The sequence below is a fragment of the Ochotona princeps genome, chromosome 18 (genome assembly GCF_030435755.1).
Source record: "Ochotona princeps isolate mOchPri1 chromosome 18, mOchPri1.hap1, whole genome shotgun sequence".
Taxonomy (NCBI): Eukaryota; Metazoa; Chordata; class Mammalia; order Lagomorpha; family Ochotonidae; genus Ochotona; species Ochotona princeps.
In genome coordinates this window covers 38,151,783-38,175,283 of record NC_080849.1, presented here as the reverse complement: position 1 = coordinate 38,175,283, position 23,501 = coordinate 38,151,783, and the positions used below count along the sequence as shown (strand labels likewise).

General features: G+C 43.7%; 1 protein-coding gene across 1 annotated transcript in view; it reads right to left on the bottom strand.

Moving 5' to 3' along the window:
* Positions 1 to 23,501, bottom strand: part of DSG2 (desmoglein 2) — a 43,088-nt gene that overhangs the window by 18,854 nt on the left and 733 nt on the right. Inside the window, exons 2-6 of the mRNA XM_058676905.1 lie at positions 9,960 to 9,995; positions 8,352 to 8,483; positions 5,239 to 5,400; positions 1,455 to 1,599; positions 193 to 356 (exon numbers count right to left, since the gene is read on the bottom strand). Coding sequence (XP_058532888.1) covers positions 193 to 356; positions 1,455 to 1,599; positions 5,239 to 5,400; positions 8,352 to 8,483; positions 9,960 to 9,995 — 639 coding nt within the window. The remainder of the gene's footprint in view (positions 1 to 192; positions 357 to 1,454; positions 1,600 to 5,238; positions 5,401 to 8,351; positions 8,484 to 9,959; positions 9,996 to 23,501) is intronic.

Genomic DNA, 23,501 nt, shown 5'->3' with positions numbered 1-23,501 from the left:
GACTGGACACAGTTCAACTGTTCAAGACCCACACATGGGTAATGGCTACCACATAACATCTTTAAAAGAGGATCTTTCCAAGGCTTAGATCATCATGAAACAAAATTTAAAAACCACAGGGTAACATAGAAGAGAAATGTAGAACGGCAGTAGAAAACTTAAAATGCAGAAGGTAAAAAAAGGTTGACTTACCTCTCTGTCCAGGGTACCTGTTGTGTAAATCTCCCCAGTATCTTTATTCAGATAGAACACCGAAGGAGAGGCAGGCTCCTGGGACACGATTCTGTACGAAACTTTAGAATTCATGGTATTGGGCTCATCCGCGTCTGTGGCATTGATTCTCATCACAAAAGTATCTGGCGTTCGAAATCAAAGCATCAAGATAAGCTTCACCTTTTACTACTCTTACGGCATATGTTGTAATTTTATTTACAAAATGAACAGTATTTTACATTATTCCAGAAAGGGATTTCAGGAGCTGATCAACATCACAGTTAATCATGATCAAACAAGTAAGCTAAATGGAGCACTGGAACTGGGAAAATACAAGCAGAGTAGGGCTAAGATTGGAGGACAGCTTTGGAATGTTGCCACAGAAGGGCCATACATTTGTTCAACATACGAATAGCCAGTACCAATAGGCTGAGCATGTACATGGTCCTGATGTTTTGAAGATACAAAAGAATCAGCAGACCAACTAGATACAAATAAATCAGTAGGTCCTCACATAAAGCAGTGTGAGGGACCAGGCTGTCAATCAACCTCAAACTAAAGCAAGAGAAGTCAGAGAACAGTAACTACACCCCATGGCCCAAAGCAGAGTATCAGCCACGTTTGTAGCCAACATTTTCCAGGAACACAGTCCCATCCCTTTATTGGCTGATATGGCCGTTCTGATACAGTGTAGTGCTGTTTAGGTGTTATAGACTACTAGTCATTTTAACCTGCTTGAAGGGAAAAAAAAGATAGGGTGTAAACTCCTTCGAATTTATCCTAAGAAAAACTTCTACAAACTTAGCGCAATAGGTTTATTGTCCTGTGAGTAATCTCAACTTCTATCAACACGGAGAATTTAGGAGCCAGTGTGGTGGTAGATCAGGCTAATCCTCTATTTGCAGTGCTGGCATCCCATATGAGCACCAGTTCTAAACCCAGCTGCTTCACTTCTGACCCAGCTCCCCGCTAATGGCCTAGGGAAAGCAATGGAGGGTAGCCCAAGGTCTTAGGCTCCTATACCCATGTGGGAGACCTGGAACAAGCTTTTGCTTCCTAGTTTCGGACTGGGCCAGCTCTGGCTGGTGCAGTCATTTGGGGCGTGAAAGAGTGGATGCAAGATCTCTCTCTCTGTAATTTTCTTTCAAGTCAAAATAACTTTTTTTAAACGATACAGATTTTAGCATTAATTCACACAATGGAGATAAAATGACGATTCATGAATAACAGCAGACTCTTACTTAGCGCACTTAGCTCTTCAATGGATCCAACAAAGATGTCCTGGGTGAACACTGGTTCATTGTCATTGATATCAAGAACTTTGAGGTTTAGATTTAATGGTTTCTCTACGTTGTTTCCTTTGCTATCCAAAGCATAACCTGTAAGCTGAAATCGTGACATAGTAAGATCATAGTCAAGCTAAGACAACTAAAATACTATAGCTTAAAAACAAAAAAACAAAACAAAACAAAACAAACAGTACATTGATCCATGCTTGGCCCTGGGTGGGTTGTCACCTATGTAGGAGGCCGGCATGCTAGCATGGTGGGTTGGTGCATAGCCGTAAGCCCAGCCCTGGGATCCATGACTGGTGTGGGGGCTGTGGACTGTCCGTGGAAGGGGGTTGGGAGATGTGTGGGAGTGGGGGCTGCTGAAGGAGTATTTTACAGATGTGGAACGACTTCTGGGGGGATTCCACGAACTGGGTCACTGCACTTGCACTTGAGTGACTTTGGGGTGTCGAGGGGTTCCATGGATCATGCAACTCTCAGGTAAAGGAAGCGGCTGAGACTGGGTGGCTTTGGAGCAAGAAACTGGAAAGCATTTCTGGGCCAGACCAAAGCATTCATTCACGTGAGACCTGGGCTGGGTGGCATTATCTGCTGCCCACTGGTGCACACAAAAGCTAGGCCTGGAGGACCTGTCTGGAGGACTAGGCCACAGCATCCAGCAGCGAGTGTTGGGGCAGGGAGTGGGCTGTGTGGGGCTGAATCATAACATCAACCAGCAAGCCAAAGAACCAGGTCTGAGGGCAGATTGTGTAGGGGATTTGGGGCTCATCCCTGTGTGACTGCAGTCCCCCCTGGTTTGCATGAGAGCTGGGGGTGGTGACATCACCCCCTGCCTGTGGTGAGCCAGGCATCACCACAGAACTAACTGACACTCACAGGAACTGGGGTTGGGAGCAGGTTGGGCTGCAGCATCCACCAGCACACACTAAGGCCAGGACCTGGGGCGGAGAGGAGGTGGGCTGTGCCAGGAAGGGGTTTAGACCTGCCAGCATTCATGAGATCTGGGTCTCAGAGTAGGCCTGGTGGGGGAACTTGGGGAACTCCCCTACTAGGCTATGTCTTTTGCTGGCAAGCACGAGAGTCAGGTCTGGGGATGAGACGTGCTAGGAAAGCCTGCAACACTCACTGGCATGTGTGTGGGCTGGCTTGGGGAGTGGGCCAGGCAGGGCCTGTAGCACCCACTGTCATAAGCGGGATCCAGGATAGAGTGCAAGCCACACCAGGCTAGACTATGGCACCCACAGGTTCACATGAAAGCCAGGGATAGGGACAGGCTGGGCAGGGCCAGGCTGCAGCACCCAATAGCGAGAGTTAGCACTTAGAGTGGGCTGGACCAGATCAGGCTGCAGCATAAAATGGAGAGTGCTGAAACTAGGAGTGGGCCATTCCAGGTGGGGTCAGAGCAACTGCTGGTATGTGCAAGATCTGGAGTTGGGGTGGGCCTGGTCAAGGAGCTAAGGGGACTCTCCTGCTAGGTTGTGCAGATCCCTCTGGCGAGCATAACAGCCAGGAATGGAGGGTGGACCAGGCTGGACATGGCTACAGCATCCTTCAGCAAGCATGTGGGCTGGGTCTGGGGGTGTACCAGATTGGGCTAGGCTCCAGCACTTGTTGGCGTTCCTGAGAGCCAGAGTGGGTGCAGCACAGGGTGGTCTACGTCATGCTCTAGTTCTCATGGCAGCTCTGTCTGGGGGTGGGTCAGGCAGGGCTGTAGTACTCGCCGGTGAAGGTAAATCTGGGACTGGAGGCGTGCCATGTCAGGCTGGGTCAAGGACTCACTAGTGTGCATAAGATATGCAACTGGGAGCTGGTCTGACAGGGGATCTTCAAAAACTTCCCTGTTAGGCCACAGGTATTGCTGGTGAGAGTGAGAACTAAGGCTGGGGGAGCCCAGGCTAGGCATGGCTACAGTACCTGCCAATTCAGGTGAGGGCTTTGGGTGGGCCAGGAGAGGCTAGGCTGCATTACTGACAGCATGAGCTGGGACTGGGCACAGGCCAGGTGGAGCCAGATGACTGGCACTCACCGCTGAATGCTATCAAAGCAGGGCCATGCCAGACTGGGCCATAGCACCCACCAGCACACACAAGACCCCAGGCTTGACAGCAATCTAGTAGGAGAGCTTTGGGTTTTCCTGCTGGCTACTGTTCCCACTGGTGAGCATGAGACCTGGGACTGGGGACAGCCCAGGCTAGGCAAGACTGCAACAGCTGTTAGCCTACATGTGAGCTTGGTCTGGGGAAAGGCTAGGCTAGGTCACTGCATCTGCTGGCAGGAGCCAGAATAAGTGCAAGCTGGTCAGAATTTGCCACAGCAAAACACATTTGTAAGTATCAGGACTGGATGCAAGTTATGTCAGGCTGCACCACATTACCCCTTGGTAAGCTCAAGATTCAGGACTGGGAGTAAGCCTAGCAGGGAAACTGTGGGTATTCCTCTGCTAGGCTGCAGCTCCTATTGGTGAGCATGAGAGCCAGGCCGGTGGACAAGGCTGTAACACATGATGACATACACTTGGGCCGGTGGGGTGGGCTGAGCTGAGCTGCAGCACTCAAGGGATAGTTTACAATAGTTGGATGGGATCCTAGGATGTGAGAAAGGTTGGACTACACTCCTGCACATGCTGGCATATGCAGGAATGGGGTCTGAAGACGGGCCTGGTGGGATTACTGTGGGTCGTGCTGACTAGGCTGCAGTTCCTGCTGGTGTGCATAAGAGCCAGGTTTGTGACAAGCTGGATTAAGCTAGCCCGTAGTACCCATAGGTTTGCATACAAGAAGCGGCTAAGGGAGGAACTGACCAGGTAATTGCATTCACCAGTGTGTGTAGTCTGATGCAGGTGTCAGACTAAACAAGATCCTGCACTAGTTGCGTACATGAGAGTAAAGTCTGGAGTCACCCCAGGCAAGGGTGATCTGACCTTGGCGTACATGTGTTGGGACTGGGCCTCCTCAGCTGCTTATGCCTGTGCAGTAGACAGTATGCCCAGAAGCAAATGCAGGACATGACAGCCAGCTCATCTAGCCTGGCAGAGGACACTAAGTGCTTTGTCAGAAGAGAAAAAAAGCAGCTTGGACTACTCTCCTGGCCTAGCTTTAGCAGCAAGTGTCTGGGTGTGTGGATGTACTGAAGTGGACTTGGTCAACCAGTGGGCCTTGGAAAGATTTTCTCAATCCTGGAGCAATGAAATCAACATCTCAGAACTACGAAAACCACACAGTAACATTCTTCCCCACATTAGGGTCTCTAAGATAATATCACATGGCTTTGCCCCATCCCTGGGTGCTGATACAGTTTGGCAGCCAGTATGGTGCCCTTCCTTCATCCCTCACTTCCTGGTGGATACAGGAGGAAAAAAGCTTTGGAAACATCTGTCTCATCCACCTTCCTCTGAGTCTTGCCCTACCCTAATCAGTGGCCCAGATAGGCATGCATCCTTCTCAAATACATGAACAAAATTAATAATAAAATAAAAATACAAAAAAAATTAAGAAATAATAGATCATAACCACAGACATCCCATGGTTCTAGGGCCCCTGTGGATCTCAAGTTCCTTATCCTTTGATGTATCTAAAATCTACCTCAGGTCACCTGCCTTACCTACAATGTAAACGCCATGCAAATAGTTGTCATGTTGCATTATTTAGGGAATAATGACAAGAAAAAACCATCGGTACAAATGAATTTTTTCCCTTGTATTTTGTGTGTGTGACTTGTGTAAAATTATTCTTACCACAAAAAATGGAGTTTCTTCTCGATCAAGAATCCTGGTGATACTTAATTCTCCAGTGTCTTTGTTATATTCAAATATACCATATGGTGGCTCTGTAATCCCTTTTCCAGTGAATTTGTACGTGATTTTTAGTCCATTTGTTTCTTCAAGATCAGAATGTATCTAACATAAAAACAGAAGCAAGCTTCAAGTTACTCTATCACTTACAAGTGAATTTCTTTTTAATATTTATTCAAATGGCAGAATGACAGAGAAAGATGGAGGTGCGCGTGCACACACACACACACACACACACACACACACCCCTTTCATTCACTGCTCTACCCTACAAACAAATGTGACATCTAAGGCTTGACTAGTCTGAAGCCAGGAATCAGACAAGCCATGCTAAACTCCCAAGGCTAAGTAGGGTTCAGTAGGGACTCCAGCACTTGAGCCATCATCTACTGCCTCCTAAGAGCAATAGCAGGAAGTTAGACTGGAAGCAGAGCAACCAAGGCTGGAAACATACTGCAACAGGGGTGTGACTGAGCCTGCTCCACCGCAAAACACACACATAACTACTTTCAATGGGCAGTTTCCCTCCGAAACTGTCAGCATGTTGGGAGAAGGGCTCCTGAGCACGTAAGCTGGCGTCAGATGAACTGGATTCTAATCCTTTTTCAGCCATGCACTCAGATAAGCTCTACCAAGTTACCTGAGCTTTCTGTGCCTCATCTCTTACCTGAGAAATAAACAAAGTTAACACAGCTTACCTGTTAGGGTGCTTGTGGAACTAAGTCAGCTGGGCATATAATGGGTTAGGAGGGGGAAAAGGGAAGTTTGGCACATATTAAAAACTGCAGAGTCAAATCAGTTTCAGAAATCCACCCATCACCTGGGAAGTAAGGACCATGTATCTTTCTACAGAGACCGAAACAGTCACGTTCCTTTCCTGTTTGGAATGCCTCAGCTACTTAGCAATGTTTCCAAGGTGCTATGTCTTCTGTAATTATCTTTAGCCTCTTAAAGCCATTTTATCCATACCTCTCATTCTGCAATAGTAAATATTTCTCTGCAGACCCTTGGTTAGTTTCTTCTGGCAAGGCTGAAGCCATCACTGTCTTCCTGCCTGGCCAGTTCTTCATCCTGGAACTTCAGGATTGGTTACATCATATTCCTAGCAGTTTCCCAACATCAACTACTTAATGGTTTATTCAGAAGAGGCCTCTCAACTCCTTTTATGCCAGCTCTGCTTTCAGAGTGGAATGCTGAATTCAGAGACTTCACCAAGTTTCTATCTACTTTCTTGTTAAGTGCATGCATATCTACAAATACATATGTATGTATATAGGTATACATGTATGCAATATTTACAAGTAACTTGTAACAAGTAACATATGTATCTATCTAGCCACATATGCAGTATTTGCAAGTAAATTTCTAAATCTTTACGTATTGACATACATTATATAATCCTATTGATGTTAAAATGAAACAAAGGCTGTGTGGTCAAAATTGTTGGTTTGTTTGGTAATATATGCAAGCTAAGAATATGTAAATATACATACAAACATATGCCTTACATTAAGTGTGCAAAATGCTAAATTGTTGACAATGCTATCCTCTAGAAAGGAAATTTGTGAAGCTGGGAATATTCAATAAATCTTTTTCTTATGTAAATTTTGTTAACAATTTATATAATTAAAATTAGTACAAACATCTACTATTATTAAACCCCCCAAAATCAATGCAGTTTGGAAAAATCTATTGAAACCATGTAGATTCCTCAGACACCTCAAAAAAGCATGCTAAAGCAACGCAGAAAACTCAGTTGCTCATACACTTATTATGAAGTGATGTCATACTTAACAAATGTGCATTTTGGAAGGCTTTCAAGGAAATGGCACATTGCCTGTACTAACAGGCTGCTGTCTTCTATTCTGGAGCCTGCTTCTCTGAAAGGAGCTCTTCACACATGAGGCGGCTTGGGAGGGTGGAGGTAGAAGCTGGACATGAACACGGTACATTCAGCCACACACATGTTGGCTGAGCACACACCTGCACAGTGGCATAGCTCAGGACACCAGGGTTAGCACTGTGCCTAAGCATCAACTCTTCTGCTCTGGAAGCCTATGCTCTGCTGAGGGAGACTGGGAATTCATCCCAGCATTCTACTATGGGATATATGCATCACAACTGGCATCTTAACTCCATGGCAAACATCCACCTCTGGAATAAACTTTTCTACTAGAGCTAACAGTACTTGCTACATTTTTGGCTTGAGAAACTGGATAGTTATGGTGGCACATCCAGAAATGGTAGAGCTTATGGAGAGTAGCTTTAGAAACAAATATCTATGGTACAAATTTCTATATGCTAACTTTCAGAGTGATGGTACTGGATTAGTATGTAATTTATCCAAAAAATGAACTGTTTGAATGCACAAGAGAAACAACTTTTTATGCCAGAACAATAGGACAGTCCTAGGGGAAGATGGGCTTCTAATTGCCCTTTATTATATATATATTTTTTCATTTAAAAAATACTTTTTATGATAGTCTCCTGAGTATTCTACTGCTTTGCATTACAAAGATCACAGTGCTAGATCCTTTAACTCCTGGTTTAATATAAACCAAAATTTCTGCACATTTTCCACTAAAAAGATGGCATTTTTTGAACTGGCACAGTAGCCTAGTGGCTACCTCCTCGCCTTGTACACACTGGGATCCTGTATGGGCACCAGTTCTAATCCCAGAAGCCCCAATTCTCATCCAGTTCCCTGCTTGTGGCTTGGCAAAGCACTAGAGGATGGCCCAAAGCCTTGGGACCCTGCACCCACATGGGAGTCCTAGAAGAAGCTCCTGGCTCCTGGCTTCAGATCAGCTCAGCTCTGATCACTGCAGTCACTTGGGGAGTGAATCAGTGGATGGAAGATCTTCCTCTCTGTCTCTCCTCCTCTCTGTATATCTGACTTTGCAGTAAAAAAAAAAAAAATCTTAAAAAAAAATAAAGATGGCATTTTCAAAACATATCCTAATATTAAATATTCAGTGGGTACATTTCATACTCTTTCTTAAGTGGGAGGTATTTTAATCAACTGCATACACATCACACTCTTCTTCACAAGGTACCTTGGCGATTGGATTCTTCTTGGAGAGGTCCTCTCCCTCCCGAAGGGACACGGGGGCAGTGATCCAGGCCCTCTTGGCCCGCACGTGGGCAGGCCTGGGAAGCAGCTTATCTTCACTTCCTGTATTTATGGCCTATAGCATTAAAACGTTATCAAAAAATTATCATGCATCATAAAACATTAGAACGCTGACCTGTGACTCACTAAACATTAAAAGTGGTGCAAGTTTTATGGCACAGCTTGTTTTTCAAAGAACAAATATTTGTATTCTAGAAAACTCTGTGAGCATTCAAGAAAATGCCTTCTACCCAAGTAAAGAAGTAGGATCTTATTTCTAAGAGCAAGAAAAGATGTCCCAGAATACAGTAGTCAAAATGCTACAGAAGGATTTGGCGACCTTACAAACTAGCAAGTTGAAAGTAAGAAACCACTTTAAAAAATCCCATTTCTAACTAACTGAAAATCAAGTTTTACTTTTCTGTGGTGGTATATGGCTTGCAAGCAAATTAGTGCATGCTTTAAGAAAATCTTAATAGTCTGCTAATAAATATTTGATCAAGACTGGTAAAACTGCTTTGTAACTAAATTATGAATATCACATTAATTAAATTGATCATCATTGCTTCCCAAGATTTTAGGTAGAAAATTATTCTACAAATCTTAATTTTGATTTTATAAGCAAATATTTTATCCAAATCAATACAACAGATCTATTACCTTAGAGCCAGAAATCATTCCTATTTAATTTTACTGACTTTGTGGTTATATACAACATATTTTTTCAAATTTCAAAATACTGTCACTGATATCACAAAGTCACTGTTTTTTTTCTCCTTCAAAGTTTGAATTATATAACTTAAAATGATATTAAACTGACGTATAAATGTAAAATGTCCTACTTTTCATACATATTTCAGAGTATATACTGTTAATAGCTTGATACATATCTCTTATTCTTATTTAGGATTAGATAACTGCATATGTAAACACATGTAAGAAGATCTTTTTCCTATAAATTTTACTCATTTTACTTATTTCCTTGAAAGGCAGAGAGAGAGAGATACCATTTGCTGGTTTCGTCCCCCAATGCCCACAAGAGCCACACATGAGATTTGGAGCCAGGGACTCAGTCCATCCGGGCATCTCTCAAAGATGACAGGCACCCGACTACTTGGGGTACCACCTGCCGCCTCCCCGCTGCAGGGTGCAAGTCATCAGAAGCTGAGCAGGAACTGGCACTCACACCCAGACACTCTGAGATGAATTACTAGTAACCCAAGTGCTCTTAACAGCTGAACCAAGTGGCTGCCCCAGCTTCCTACACAAATGAACTTCCACTATAAATCTCACGCTGCTGTTTGATTATTCACTTAGTGCCTCATCATGGAGTTCGTCCAGGTACTGTAAACTGTCTTACCATTCTCATACTGATGGATATTTAGGCTGTTATGAAACACTGAACAACTTGGAGTTGTTCCTCTGCACCTGGGCCAATAGGAACCACCAAGCCCAATGCAACGTGGGCTTTAATCTGGCCAAGTATGGACAAGCTACGCCACGATATTAGCTCTGCTTCTAGAAGACAGGATTAATCCTTTTGGTTCCTTACCTCAAAGTGAAGTCCATTTCCAAAGTTAAAGCAGACCTGTAAAATAAAATTATTTGATATTTAACATAATTTATCACTCAATTCTGTTTAAAAACAGCACTGATGAATTACCTATCATCTAGGATACCATAGATGCAGAAACCTTTGTCTAATGTTCATACTTCACACTGCATCACTATCTAGGACACTACTGTAAACATTATACAGTTACATCTATCCTAAAATCTACCCAATGTACTCTTACTCAATGCATCTTGCTGTACTTTCTTTAGACACCATTCATATGCCACCTTTCTCCTGGGTTCATCTACAAGAGCACTTTCTAATACAGTTTTCATATGTGGCTATTTAGAGTTCAGCTTAACCTGCTTGAAATCAGTAATTCACCAGTGGACATTCTACTGGGCACTTCCGTTAAGTAGGTCAGTGTCAGCTTTCCCAAAGTTGTCCATGATGGTGGGTCAGCCAGTTTTCATTTTCTCCCACTCTATTATCAATGTATTTGTGTTTTCTTTGTTTCTGACCCTGAACTAGCAACACTGCTAAGGTTACATTGGCTGACTGTAACCCTCAAATACCCATGCTAACAGCTTCTCTTTCCACAAGGATGGAGGTTTCCAGGGTAACCATGTTTATATTTGCCTAGGGGCTTGAAGGGTGACACTTGTGTCTGTTAGTATCTGTTTCATCCTCAAAACTGTGCTCATAAGCCTATAAATTAGTCTTTACCCCAGACATCCCAAACCTCAAAACAGGGACCAAGCCACTCTATCAACTCCTGAGGTGACCCAACATTTTACCTAAAACTGTGTCCTCAGTCCCCCTCTTCCTTCCGTTTCCCTAGGGAAGAGGTACTCTGACCCCTTTCTAAGGCTAGCCATCACCGAAGCATTTTATGCTCAACTCTTAACTTCTTCCACATTTATATTCTCAAGAACTTTGTTCCTTCCTCTAACCTTTCATTTTCCTTCTCCATTGGTCAAACTTGATTATTCTTTCTTATGGTAATATAGAGACCCCTCCCTTGTTTCTGCTACCAAACCTCACGCTCCACATCCTTCAGTTGTTTCCAAATGAAATAACTGCCTATATTTATTGTTTTGTATCTTCCCACCTTCCATTTATGTATTAAGCCATTGGTATCTCAGGTCCTGTGGATCCTTGAAGACCTGGCTGGGACATCATGGGGAACAGGGCTCTCCCTAACATCTCAGTGTCCTTAAGAGCTTCCTGTAGGCTCCCGACTCCTGGTGGCTCCTTCACTGTCCTTCTTTGTTCTCCCTCGTTGGTTCTTGTGCTAAAGAGAAATGCAAGAATGGAGGTTCGGACTCTAGTGTGAGCCTGGGCGGGGCCGATGAACCACCAGGTCTAATTTTCTATTTCATCGTGCTATTTCTTCCCCTTTTTGCTTTACCCAAGTAACAAGGATCAGATTCAATGCTGTTCTACCCAGACTTACCATGTTTCCAAGGGGGACATGGGAGGAAAAACAAGTGAAAGCAATGCCTAGCCACATTGCTTTTGTCAGCTTTTTTCCTCAGGACAGAATTTTTAAAAGCCAAATCTTCGGATCCAACATACTTAAGGCACCATCACCAGGGAAAATTCACAGAATTTAACATATCACTGGGCCTGGTGTGGTAGTCCAGTGCTAAATCCTTTCCTTGCATGCACCAGGAACCCATTTACAGGGTCATGTCCTGGCTGCTTCACTTCCCATCCAGCTCTCTGCTTGTGGCCTGGGAAAGCAGTCGAGGATAGCCCAAAGCCTTGGGACCCTGCACCCACATGGGAGACCCAGAAGAAGCTCCTGGCTTCGAATGGGCTCAGTTCTAGCCATTGCAGTCACTTGGGGTGTGAACCAGTGGATGGAAGATCTTTCTCTCTCCTCTCTGTAAACCTGACTTTCCAATAAAAATAGTTCTAAAAATTTAGCATATATCCTTAAAACTAATAGCTGCTGCTTCTTTTTCGTAAGGATTTTTAAAAATTTATTTGATAGCAAAGTTACTGAGAAAGACAGAGAAAGAGATTTTCCATCTGCTGGTTTACTCCCCAGTTGGCTGCAATGGCCAGGACTGAGCCAGATTGAAGCCAGGAGGCAAGAGCTTCATCTGGATGTCTCGTATAGGTGCAGGGGCCCAAACATTGCTACTACCCTACTATCCTTCATTGCTTTTCCCAGGTGCATCAGCAGGTAGCTGGATCAAAAGTGGAACAGTCAGTATTGTGGGTGATGGCTTCACCCATTATGCCACAGTGCCAGCCCCAGAATTTCTCATACACACACACACACACACACACACACACAAAGATATATATATACATATAAAGATTTATTTATTTTTACTGGAAAGGCTATTTTACAGAGAGAAGGAAAAAGAAAGATCTTTATTTGCTGGTTCACTCCCCAAATGGCCCCAAAGGCTAGAGCTCAGTGAACCCAAAGCCAGGAGCTTCTTTTGGATTCCAAGGATTTAGGCCATCCTCCACTGCTTTCCCAGGTCATAAGCAGGGAGCTAGATGGGAAAGTGGTACAGCAGGGACCAGAAGCAGTGATTGTGTGGAATGTTGACACTTACAGGCAAAGAATTAGCCAAAGCAGCCATTGTGTTAGCCCCTTCGCATATTTCTTCAAAGGCCATGAGTCTCTTCTTGTTGGCATCAGCCATCCTGAGGGATTGACTACACTGAATATCTATCATCTTTATTCCTTCTATAATCTTACTGGGCATAGCAAAAAATAGTTATGTGTTACTTTAAGTAAATTTTATTATTGCTACCAAATGCCTTGTTTTAGTAAGATATATAGCGGGTCAATTTATAGTTCTCTAGTCAAAAAAACTGAGTGTCTTTACCAAAATTTGCTTTCTAGATACTACTTACTCACAAATGCAAAAAAAAAAAAATGCATGGTTACAGAAGAAACGATAAGAAAAGTGTGTGCAGTCAATCCCAGCCAGGACTAAGCTGAAGCCAGGAGCCCAAAACTCTATCTCAGAGACCCAAACACCGGAGCCATCAGCAGCTGCCTCCCTGGGAGCAGGAGCTGTATCAAAAGTGGAAAACATGGAACTTGAACCTGGCACTCTGATCTGGTCATGAATGTGGTGAGGTAGGCAGCTAGTTCAGGCTCACAGCGTGGAAGTCACTCCCCCACCACCACCTAGGAGTTCCCTCCTGCCCACCTGTGACTCTCACCTATCTCCTGAGAGGGGGTGGTACTGCATTGTTGTGTAACCGCTCCCCTCACAAGCCCCTATTAAGGCTCATGATAAGGAGGGGCTCACTCTCTTGGTCGTGTGCTTCCATTGCTCTGGTACTCCAACTCCTGGCCAGTACCTGCTTGCTCTCTGCCTTCCCACTTCAGACTCTGAGGACAGGTATCCACTGAGCACAGCTCCTGTGTGTCTGTATTCCTCACCCTATGTTCACTGCTTGGGTGGGACAATGAAGACGGCAATGCTAAGATGCTTTGTATTTCTGGTTTGTGTACTATGGGGAATTCCAGGAGAGGTGAGGCCTAGCAGTAGTGGAATGTGGGCAGAGAAGCCAGGGAAAGGTGAATGTCTGCAGCTTTGTTAAATGATTCCAGGTCATTCGTTGCATGTCTCTTAGGATAACTTACATTGTTGGGGAAGCTGGGAACATAGGTCTTCAGCTTAACAGATGGACTTCAGGGTAAAGACCATTTGTTCCTCTTGGGGTTACGATTGACTGGATTGCCATATGGACTTGTGATTTTTTATTTCTAGTGGGCCCTGTTATCATCAAGTTTGGTTAATAAACACTCCTTAATAAACCTTATACGTCTCTGGCATGATCTTGCTTATACCCAATTGACTTCACCTGGCTGTGTCTTTAATATCATATTTCTTCTTTTCTTTCAAGAAGTTATTTTAAAATTGGTATGTGTAGAAAACTGACCGACCTAATCCATGTTGTCTCCATTGTTTCTTTCCTTTTTTTTTTTAAGTTTTATTTTTTTTATTGGAAAGGCAGATTTACAGAGAGAAGGAGATGCAGATAAAAGATTTTCCATCTGTTCATTCACTCCCCAGTCTGCTGGTACACTCCCCAAGTGGCCTCAACAATCAGAGTTGAGCTAATTTGAAGCCAGGAGCTTTTTCCAGATTTCCCAAGAGGGTGCAAGATCCCAGGCCCTTGGGCTGTCCTCTACTGCTTTCCCAGGCCACACGCAGGGAACTGGATGCGAAGTGGAGTAGCTGGGACATGAACAGGCACCCATATGGGATCCTGGTGGATGCAAGGAGGATTTGGCCACTAGGCTATCAGGCTGGGCTCCTTCAAGCTTTCTTAATCTCTTCTTTCCATTTTAGTTTTAGTTTACTTTTATTATATGCAATTCAATTTTATTCTTCCTCTTTTGCTATGTCACGATACTTTTAAGTATCAGAAAGTTAGGTTTGTTACTTTGAAATGAATAAGTATGCTATTGTAACAATTGGGGAAAAATAAGGGGGAAAGTAAGGAAGAGGGGGAGAAATCCTTATGTTTTGAAACCTGCATCATGAAAATTGTGAAACCTACTCATTTTATATAAGTTAAAAATAAGAGTAAAAATATTCTTATTTTATGGCTACACACCACGACTTGTTTGGAAAATCCCAACTTAAAAGCTTTGCTTATAACTAATCCAGAAATACACATATTCATGAAGCAGTGTTACTCAACAGCAGATTTAAATATAAAATTCTATTTTTACAATTTGCTAATGCAAAAAAGTATATCAGTACCTTGAACTTTAGTTTATGAGTTCTGAATTTGAACCTGATAGCAAATACTTAATATCTAACCACATCAAAGTATATGGTTCATACTCTGCCAGTTTTTTTTAGAAGTTCTAGCTAATCCTAATGTAACAAGTAAGCTTTCAGGCCAGTCATGCTGCACTTATCTTCAAAGAGGAAGACACATTTTCTTTGATATTTTATTGACACAAGGAATCGTAACACATGGATTTGAGCAACATAATGCTACACTTGACATCATGTTATGAATTTCTATTTCAGGTTAAGTTTTGGTAAGTATGGAGAGTGCCCATTCCCTGCCTTCTTAGTACTTGTGAGATAAACATGAAAGCATTCTGAATCAAAATGCAGTCACATGTGTCAACCCTACCAAAAATATGTAAAGATGGTGGCTTTAAAGGAGGGGTTCTTGTAGCAATCAGCTGGTACTATCATAAAGGACTTTATCAGGCCACAACCTGCACAGCAGCACCACAATCTTCGGTAACAAGCAACTGCCTGATCAGTCTCAGACTAACTTCAACCTGGCTATTGCCCACTGTTGCGAGAAATGATTGTTTCAGAATATTTTATTTAATCCCATTCATTTTGCCTTTAAAAACTGTCTCCCGCCTCAGCCTTTCTAAACACACCCACAGTCCACTATGAAGTGGATATCTCCATTGCAATGTTGCTGCTCTTCCCCAATAAATATCATTCACTGGATTTGTGGGCAAGAGAGCAAGAGAGGGAGAAAACATCCATATACGCCCATGTGTCTATCTTCTCAAAAGCTCACAGTAGCTCTCGGGGTTGGGGCAGCCTTAATTAGTGTTAGGAACTTGAGCCATCTCTGTCTCCCTGAATGTGCATCAGCAGGAAGATACAACCAGGACCCAAGCAGGAGTTGAAATCAGGTACTCTGATGTGGGACATGCCCATTCTAACTAGTAGCTTAACCACTAAGCCAAACACCCAGACCAGCATTATTTTATACACTGAAAAATCAACATTATTTTATGGTCAAGTTGCTTAGGCCCTTAAACATTAAAGAAAACCCAGAGTTGCTAACAAATAGCTAAAAGCAGACTTCCTAATTGGTCACCTGTCTAAGAAAACTGGGTGTCACACTTGGGTGATTACTTGGTTACACCTGGTTACAAAACAAAGCTGGGCTCCACCCGAGAGTGCCTGTGACTCAGGAGCAGTAGGGTGGGACCCAAGGATTTGCATTTCTAAAAAATTTCCAGGTAATGGTGTTGCTGTGCACCCTGGGATCCCTTTCAGAAACCACCCTGAGACATCAGACTAGGCAAGGCAAAGGAAAGCGGAGAGCCCAAGTGATTCGCCACCTGGATAAAGAGCCATTCATGACAGAGGGATGCATGAACAGCTGTCCTCCGAACACAGAATGCAGCAACTGTGAGTTTATAAGAACTAACCAACCATGACAGCATGACTTACCTACTGTTTTTTCCCTAACTCCAGGTTAAGTTTTAGTGATACCAAGCACTCACTTTTGAAACAGTGTGCTACTGTATTAACAGGTGTTTTCTATAACAGCCACAAATACTTCTGAGCTTAGGTAAGATGTCAGTTAATAAGTACAACAGGTTGCATGTAATTTAATAGACAAAACCTGTGGGCAGCATCTATTTTTTTTTCTGCATTGTTCCCCAGAAAATTACATTGCAAAACACAATGAAAAAGTTTTTTGCTTTGCCACTAAGTTTAAAAAAACCATTAGAGCTTCATATTGTCCATTCCCATCATTAGATGGCAGTGGGCTATCTGGAAAACAAACGTCAAGAACTAAACTCATCAACATTGTCGCCAAGATCCACAGTGGAAACAGGCTTCAATTGGCCTCAAATAAGAGAACAGGCAAAATTGAAAGCAGCGAAAAATCAAGAGCTTCAGGAAGATCTATGAACTCTTTTGTAGGATTACCTGTAAAAGGAGGTGGTCTTTTTTTAGATATAGAAAACATCAGTTAGCTTATTTATCTGAAGGTAGAGTAACAAAGTGGGAGAAGAGGACCATTAAGGGGAATGGTGGGAAGAAAAGAGAGTGTGATGTTGAGGAAGAGGGAAAGAGAGGCACCAGGCGGAAGCAGGAACTCAAGGACCGTTCCCTGCTGGCCCTCAGCAGCATCAGCAGGGAGCTAGATTCACAGTGGAGGCAGGAATTCATCCCAGGCACAAAGGCTTGACTTGTCACAATGCCACGCTTGAGACACAGCTTATTTTTCCTTTCATTTTTTTCTTTTTTGAGAAAGATTCCTTTTAATGAAGTACAACCAATTACCTAGCACAAGACAGTCCTTACTAGCTGTGGAAACCCGCTGTAAGGGAAGGGTACAGTGATGTGACGATGCGCTGACGGGGCATCTGTCTTCTCTTTGGCTTCATCTATGATTAACATTCACTCAATCCAGAGACTGGCAAACAGTGGATGCTCAAAACATGGCATGTTTTCTTTTCCATGGCCTACTTTCCCCTACTGTAAGCTCCATGATCCTAGAGGAGTTAGTGTACACCTAGGGGTCTATTAGACATGTAACAGAAGTACAATTAGCGATTTTGAAACACAGAAGAAACTTTAACTCCCATGCTTTTAAGTAATAATAAAACTTTTCTTTAAATGTACTTGAAATGCAGAAGGCAAGATAGTGGGTGATAACAGATAGATTGGTTCACTCCCCAAATGCCTAGAACAGCTGGGGTTGGCCAGGCCAAATCCAGAAACCCAGGACTCAATCCAACTGTCACATATGAGTGGCAAGACCCAAGTAATTTTTTTTCTATTACTTTATTTGATTTTTGACAATCTTTACATAGTTAATTAGGGCACAAAGGTTCAAGGGCTACAGGAAAGTGGGTAAGACTATTATTTCCACATTTTTTCTTATATCTGGGGTAAAGGGGGAGGTAAAAGGAGAAGCCCCACCCAGTCTCCCACCCATCCAGGTCCCTGATGTGGGGCATGCTCTGAGGGTCTTGCTCAAGTGGTTTTGATAGTTCAACAGTTCTGAATTGCTGCCAGTCTCGCCATTCCAAGCACGATGAAAGACCCAAGTAATTGAGCCTTCACCTGCTGCACATTCCTGTGAAACTGGACTCAAGACACAGGGCCAAAACTCACACCAAAGCACCCCAGTATGGGATGCAAACATCCCAAGCAGAGCCTTAACTGCTAGGCCACATACTGGCCTATACCTTCATTTTTTTCCCCAGCCAGACAAAACTGTATTCAAATCCCACCTCTTCTTTCTTGACGGTTTCCAGGCTATTTCAACCAAAAGTCATCATCTACTCAGTTATTTGAACATCTTCCTAAAAATATTCATTTAGAAATAACTTTTTTAAGTTGTTTCCATTGGCCTGAAGGACTATTCCTTCACACATCCTTCTGCCTCATGTTCTACTTTGGAGCAACAATGAACATTTCCCATTCCTCTGAAGAACCATGCACTCTTTGTGCTCAGCACTTCACACAGGCACCTCTCTCCACCTGGAACATTCTTCTTTCTCTTCCTACCAGCTCAATGGTTTATGATTCTCAGATCTTGGGCAGGATGCCCAGGGCTGGGCTGGCTGCTTTTTCTGCAGGTTGATTGTGTTTCTTTATCATTATTCATTTAGAAGCTAGCCATGTTGATGGTATCATTCATCGGACTGCCTCTCCCTCTGGGTGGAACATGTCTGGACAGTTTTCATTGTCCTCCAGCCCATACCACATTGATTAGCATCAAATAGGGATTAGGGATGAGTACTCAGCTAGTGGATTAAGACAAATTTTAACACGTGCTCATCTCATACTGCTGTACCTGGGTTAGACACCAACTGCAACTCCTGACTCCAGATTCCTGTTAATTCAGGCTCTGGGAGGCAGTAGGTGATAGATGGCTAAAGTACTGGGTTCCTAATTTCCAGATGGGGATCTAGGCTGCGTTCCTGGGTCCTGGCTTTGGCTCGGCTCAGCTCTGGCTTTTGTGGGCACTGGGAAGTGACACACTTGGGAGCTGGCATATGCTCTGTGTCTGCCTTTCAAGTTAGAAAGCAAAAATCAAGAGTTCACCAAATCATGGCCATATGCTTAACTTCTTGTAAGCATTTCTCATCTTACAGTTGGATGGGGTGTAAGTCCCGGGGTTCTACTTTGCTTCACCCTAGCTGCCAAATGTTGCTAATAGATAGAAATGGCAAACAAACACCAAATGCAGGGCCATATGTGGCATACTACTGATACCCGAAGATGAAATAGAACGTGACAACAATCATTCATTCATCACACAGACTACAGCTGAAAAGTGTTACCAGAGACAAGGTACACTGCAAAATGGAAGAGTTGTGCTTAAGAAATATTCAAAAATCAAATGCTCACTAACAATTCAAATAAAATCTCTGAATATTACTAGAAAGGTGCAGTTGTCACAAATCCCAAAATAATGTGATTTTCCCATATAAATATTTGTTGGCTTTATTTGTGAATAAACTCTTTTTCAAAATTGAGACCAGTAATTCTTCTCTCTCACATGTCTCAGAATCAGATTAACTGGGCGGTTTCTAACATAGTTTTGACATTATTGATAACTGATAGATTGTTGACCCTACTTGTTATGAGTTAAACTGTTACCTCCCAAAGCTATGCTGAAGAACACCGGTTCTCATCTAAGGATTTAATCAACCTGAGCTCATCAGGTTCGATCCAAATCCAATATGAACTGGCGTTCTTGTAACAAGGAGACATTTAGACAGTTACAGACACGCACAGAGGTAAGGTGGTATACAGAACAGTAATGGAGATGGAGCTATGGACCATGCATCTGCAGGAGGAGGGCCTACAAGCTACCAATCAGCCACATGCAAGACGAGAGGAGGGAAAGCCCCGGGTTTCACAGGGAGCCCTGCCTACACATTGATCCTGGACTCCTTACCTCTAGAACCATGAAATACTGCCATTATTTGTTCACCACCCAGTTTTGGGTCCTCTGTTGCACAGCCCTGGCCAACTAATATGCTACTGATTATGCCTCATTATAATTTGCTATCACTGAAGTCCTTTTCTTAAAAAAGAACTATTATTTACTTGAGAGGCAGAATTGCAGAGAGAGAGAGAGAGAGAGAGAGAGAGAGAGGAAGAGAGAGTGGTCTACGATTTGCTGCTTCATTCCTCCAAAAGGCCCCGTGTTGTGGTTGGGTCAGGCTGACCTTTGTCCAGGTCTCCTATGTGGCTGCTATCCTGTGGTGCTTTCCAAGATGCATTAAGAGGAAGCTAGATTGCAAATGGAGCAATCAGGATTCAACTGGCATCTATATGGGATGCCACCACTACAGGCAGCAGGCTAATATGCAAAACGATAATGCTGGCACCTATCATTGAATTCTTGAAATGTTGTTGGATTTTAAAGGACAAACATACCAGTCAAGGGCCAAACTGAAGTAACCATTAGAAAATCTCTCCTGGGCCCAGCGTGATAGTGTAGCGGCTAAGGTCTTAGCCTTGCATGCCGGGATCTCAAATGGGCGCCGGTTCTAATCCCGGCAGCTCCACTTCCCATCCAGCTCCCTGCCTGTGGCCTGGGAAAGCAGTCGAGGACGGCCCAAGACTTTGGGACCCTGCACCCGTGTGAGAGACTCGGAGGAGTCTCCTGGCTTCGGATTGGCTCAGCTCCAGCTGTTGTGGCCGCTTGGGGAGTGAACCATCAGATGGAGGATCTTCCTCTCTGTATATCCGCCTTTCCAATAAAAAATGAATAAATCATAAATCTTTAAAAAAAAAATAGGAGCTTATAAACCTCTTCTCAGAACAATGTTTTCGAATTTATGAAACAAAATACACTGGGTTCTGAATGAACCCACACTATGGCAGTTCTTTTCTACCCTCAAAATGTAAGGAAATGCCAGATCATTTTAAAGATTTGTGAAAATACTTTTGTAACTCTCCCAACACCTGCAGGAATCCCCTGGAGTCTTTATCTGTGAGTCCATGACTGTGAAATAAAGAATCCTTGATGAAGAAAAGAATCTCTGGTTGTTCAAAAAAAGTCCCTTTTCCCATTTGATCGAGCCGGCCTCAATGCCTGTGTGCCAGCTACGCGGGGACATCTGCCTCATCTATACTGCAGCAGAAGGACCACAGATCACAGATTCCTTCACAGGCCAGCTTCAGAATAGGATCTGCATTTAACTGGTAGAGGTTCAGTATCCCTTAACCAAAATGCTTGAGACCAGACCCATTTCAGCTTTTGGCATTTTTTTGAGTTTGGAATTTCTGCACAGATTTTTACTGACTGAGCAACCCTAACCCTAACCACTGAAATCCAAAATGAAAATGTCCCCAAATCAGAAGCCTTTTAAGGGCCAATGTACCCTTCCAGGAGTTTCAGAGCACTCTTTTTGGATTTTGAACTTGGGGTGCATTTCCACGGGATTTAAAAGCAACAGGAGCCATTTGCCTGCTGCTCCTGGAGTAGTCCTACTATGGCTCTGGTCTCCAGTCACCAGAATCAAGGGCAGAAAGAGGCATCTATTTCCTTAGACGCCCTAGCAGGTGGGGCTTGGGTCTGGAGCTGGCATTAAGCCAGCCTCCTGAGCCCAGCGGTTTCCAGTCTGTAGTAGTGGCAGGTTGGTTTCTGGTTCCTGATCCAGGAAAAGCAGTAGCTCTGTAAATGGTTGGGTTCTGTTGGGCGGCTGTGAAATTACTAGACATCTCAATGGGCAGTGTGTTTCCTCCTCTCTTCTGAGGCTTATATAGCTAGAGAAATGTCCTGAAATAAACCTCTCTGGCTCTTACTGTCAAGATGGAATGCTGTTATCTGCAACTGAACTCTGACACAACACCCTAGGTTTTTATTCCTTCCTATAAAGTAATTGTTTCCTCCAGGAACTATCTCTTGCAGGTGAACTGCTTTCCACTCTTAACCAGAAGACTCCGCTTCCAAGTCCTTGGGGACTAGCGTAGGTATCTGGCACTTGGTATGCCTGCATCCCATCCTGGAGTGCAACATGAGAGGCAGCAGAAGGCTCAAATACTTGGATTCTTGTCACTCACATGAAAAACACGAACTGAGTTCTGGGCTTAGATCTAGACTCGGAGATACTCGGGGAGCGAATCAGAGGATGGAAAACGTCACTTCTTCTCTCACTGTCTCACAGGCTTTCCCGAACACACCAAGGGCAAAACGGTGAAAGGCTCCCCATTCCTCCAACAGATACAAACATACCCAACTTTAAATTATAAAAATATCATAGAAAATATAGAATAATCTGGAGAATTCTGCTTCCATCTAGCTGTCTGTGGTCATTTTCAAAGGGATAGTCCATCATTGCCCCAAACAGGTAAAAATTTCCAATGGGTAAAGTAGAAAAAAGGTCTAAATCAGTTACTATTTCTCTGTAAGCCTATCACGTGGCCTGCTTGTGAGCATGCCAGGTAACCTCTAACCTCGTGTGAGCATTTGGGTGTGAACTCTCAAACGGAGCCGGATGTCGCGGTGGCTTGCTGTTTTCCTAGCAATAAATGAAGATACGCACTGCTCCCTAGTTCTGAAGGCCTGGCCACAATCCCCAAACTATGGTATAAAAGTCTCACGAATACAACGAACTTCAATGTATCTTATCTCAATGAGATGAGTAAAATGAAACCAACAGATAGAAAATGCAAACAAAGTGAGGGCCAGAGACCTGAAGTTCTAATGATCACGCGATTCAGATAGTTCATGGAACTCTCTGCACTGGATGTCATCATGTTTTCTTTCTTTTCCCGCCACCAGAAGGGTCTTCGAAACACTCATGGGAAATGTGTATTAAGAAAAAAATACCATGCTTAAAGTTCTAGTTTTTTCCCATGAATTTCTGGGAGTGTAATTTAGACTTCCCCAATCTCCTCAACCCAGGGAGACAGATCCGTTCATTTTCTACAAGTTTGAACTGTTAATATTTAAATTCGGTGAAAATACTTGTATTTCGAATTTTAATGGACAGGAAAACAGAGTGATTTGGTATCAAATCTCTCTGAATACGCATTTGGGAAGTCTGGGAGAGTGAACCCACACCTATATTTACAATATGGCTGTCATTTTGTCAACTCCTTCCACCCCCCAAGCCAGATACATTTCCTAGCTGTGGGCAGTCTTTCTACCAAACAAAACCAACAGGTTGGGATCCACCTACAGCAGGGACATAAAATACCGAAACGAAGAGCTAAGGATTAAACGCGGTTCCTCCGGGTGAAGCCAAGAGGCTAAAACCTCCAAAAACCCCATCTCAAGCTGGCCTGCCCCTGGATTTGTTCTTTCAAAACTATTACGCACACGAATTTCATGATCTGCACTACCATAACGGTGCTAGAGAGCAACTTTGTGAATTTTTAAAGTTCAGATCCTTGCGGGTGGTCAGGATACTCAGCTTTAATTGGAAAACAAACGTGAACTTTACGCAATACTTTTTGAAGAAACTATTTTGAGAAACTGCCTCGCACTCTAAGAACACAGGTGTTTCCCCCACTGCCCCTGCTCAGTGGTGCGTGTGGGTGGCAGCGGATTTGGGTCATTGCACAGCTTTCAGTAGCCCAGGAAGGCGGGGATGCTGCCCTCACGTTTCCGCGCCCGGAGCCCTGGCAACAAAAACTTCGGCTCCCCACAAAGGTGTGACCGGTCCCAACGTTCACAGGGCCCTCGGGGCGCAGTGAGAAAACCCGCCAGGGCCAAGGACACTAGAGCGCTCCGACAGGTTCCGGCAGCTTCCTCAGCCCAACCCAGCCACTTTCCCGAAGCCCAGGGCGGCCT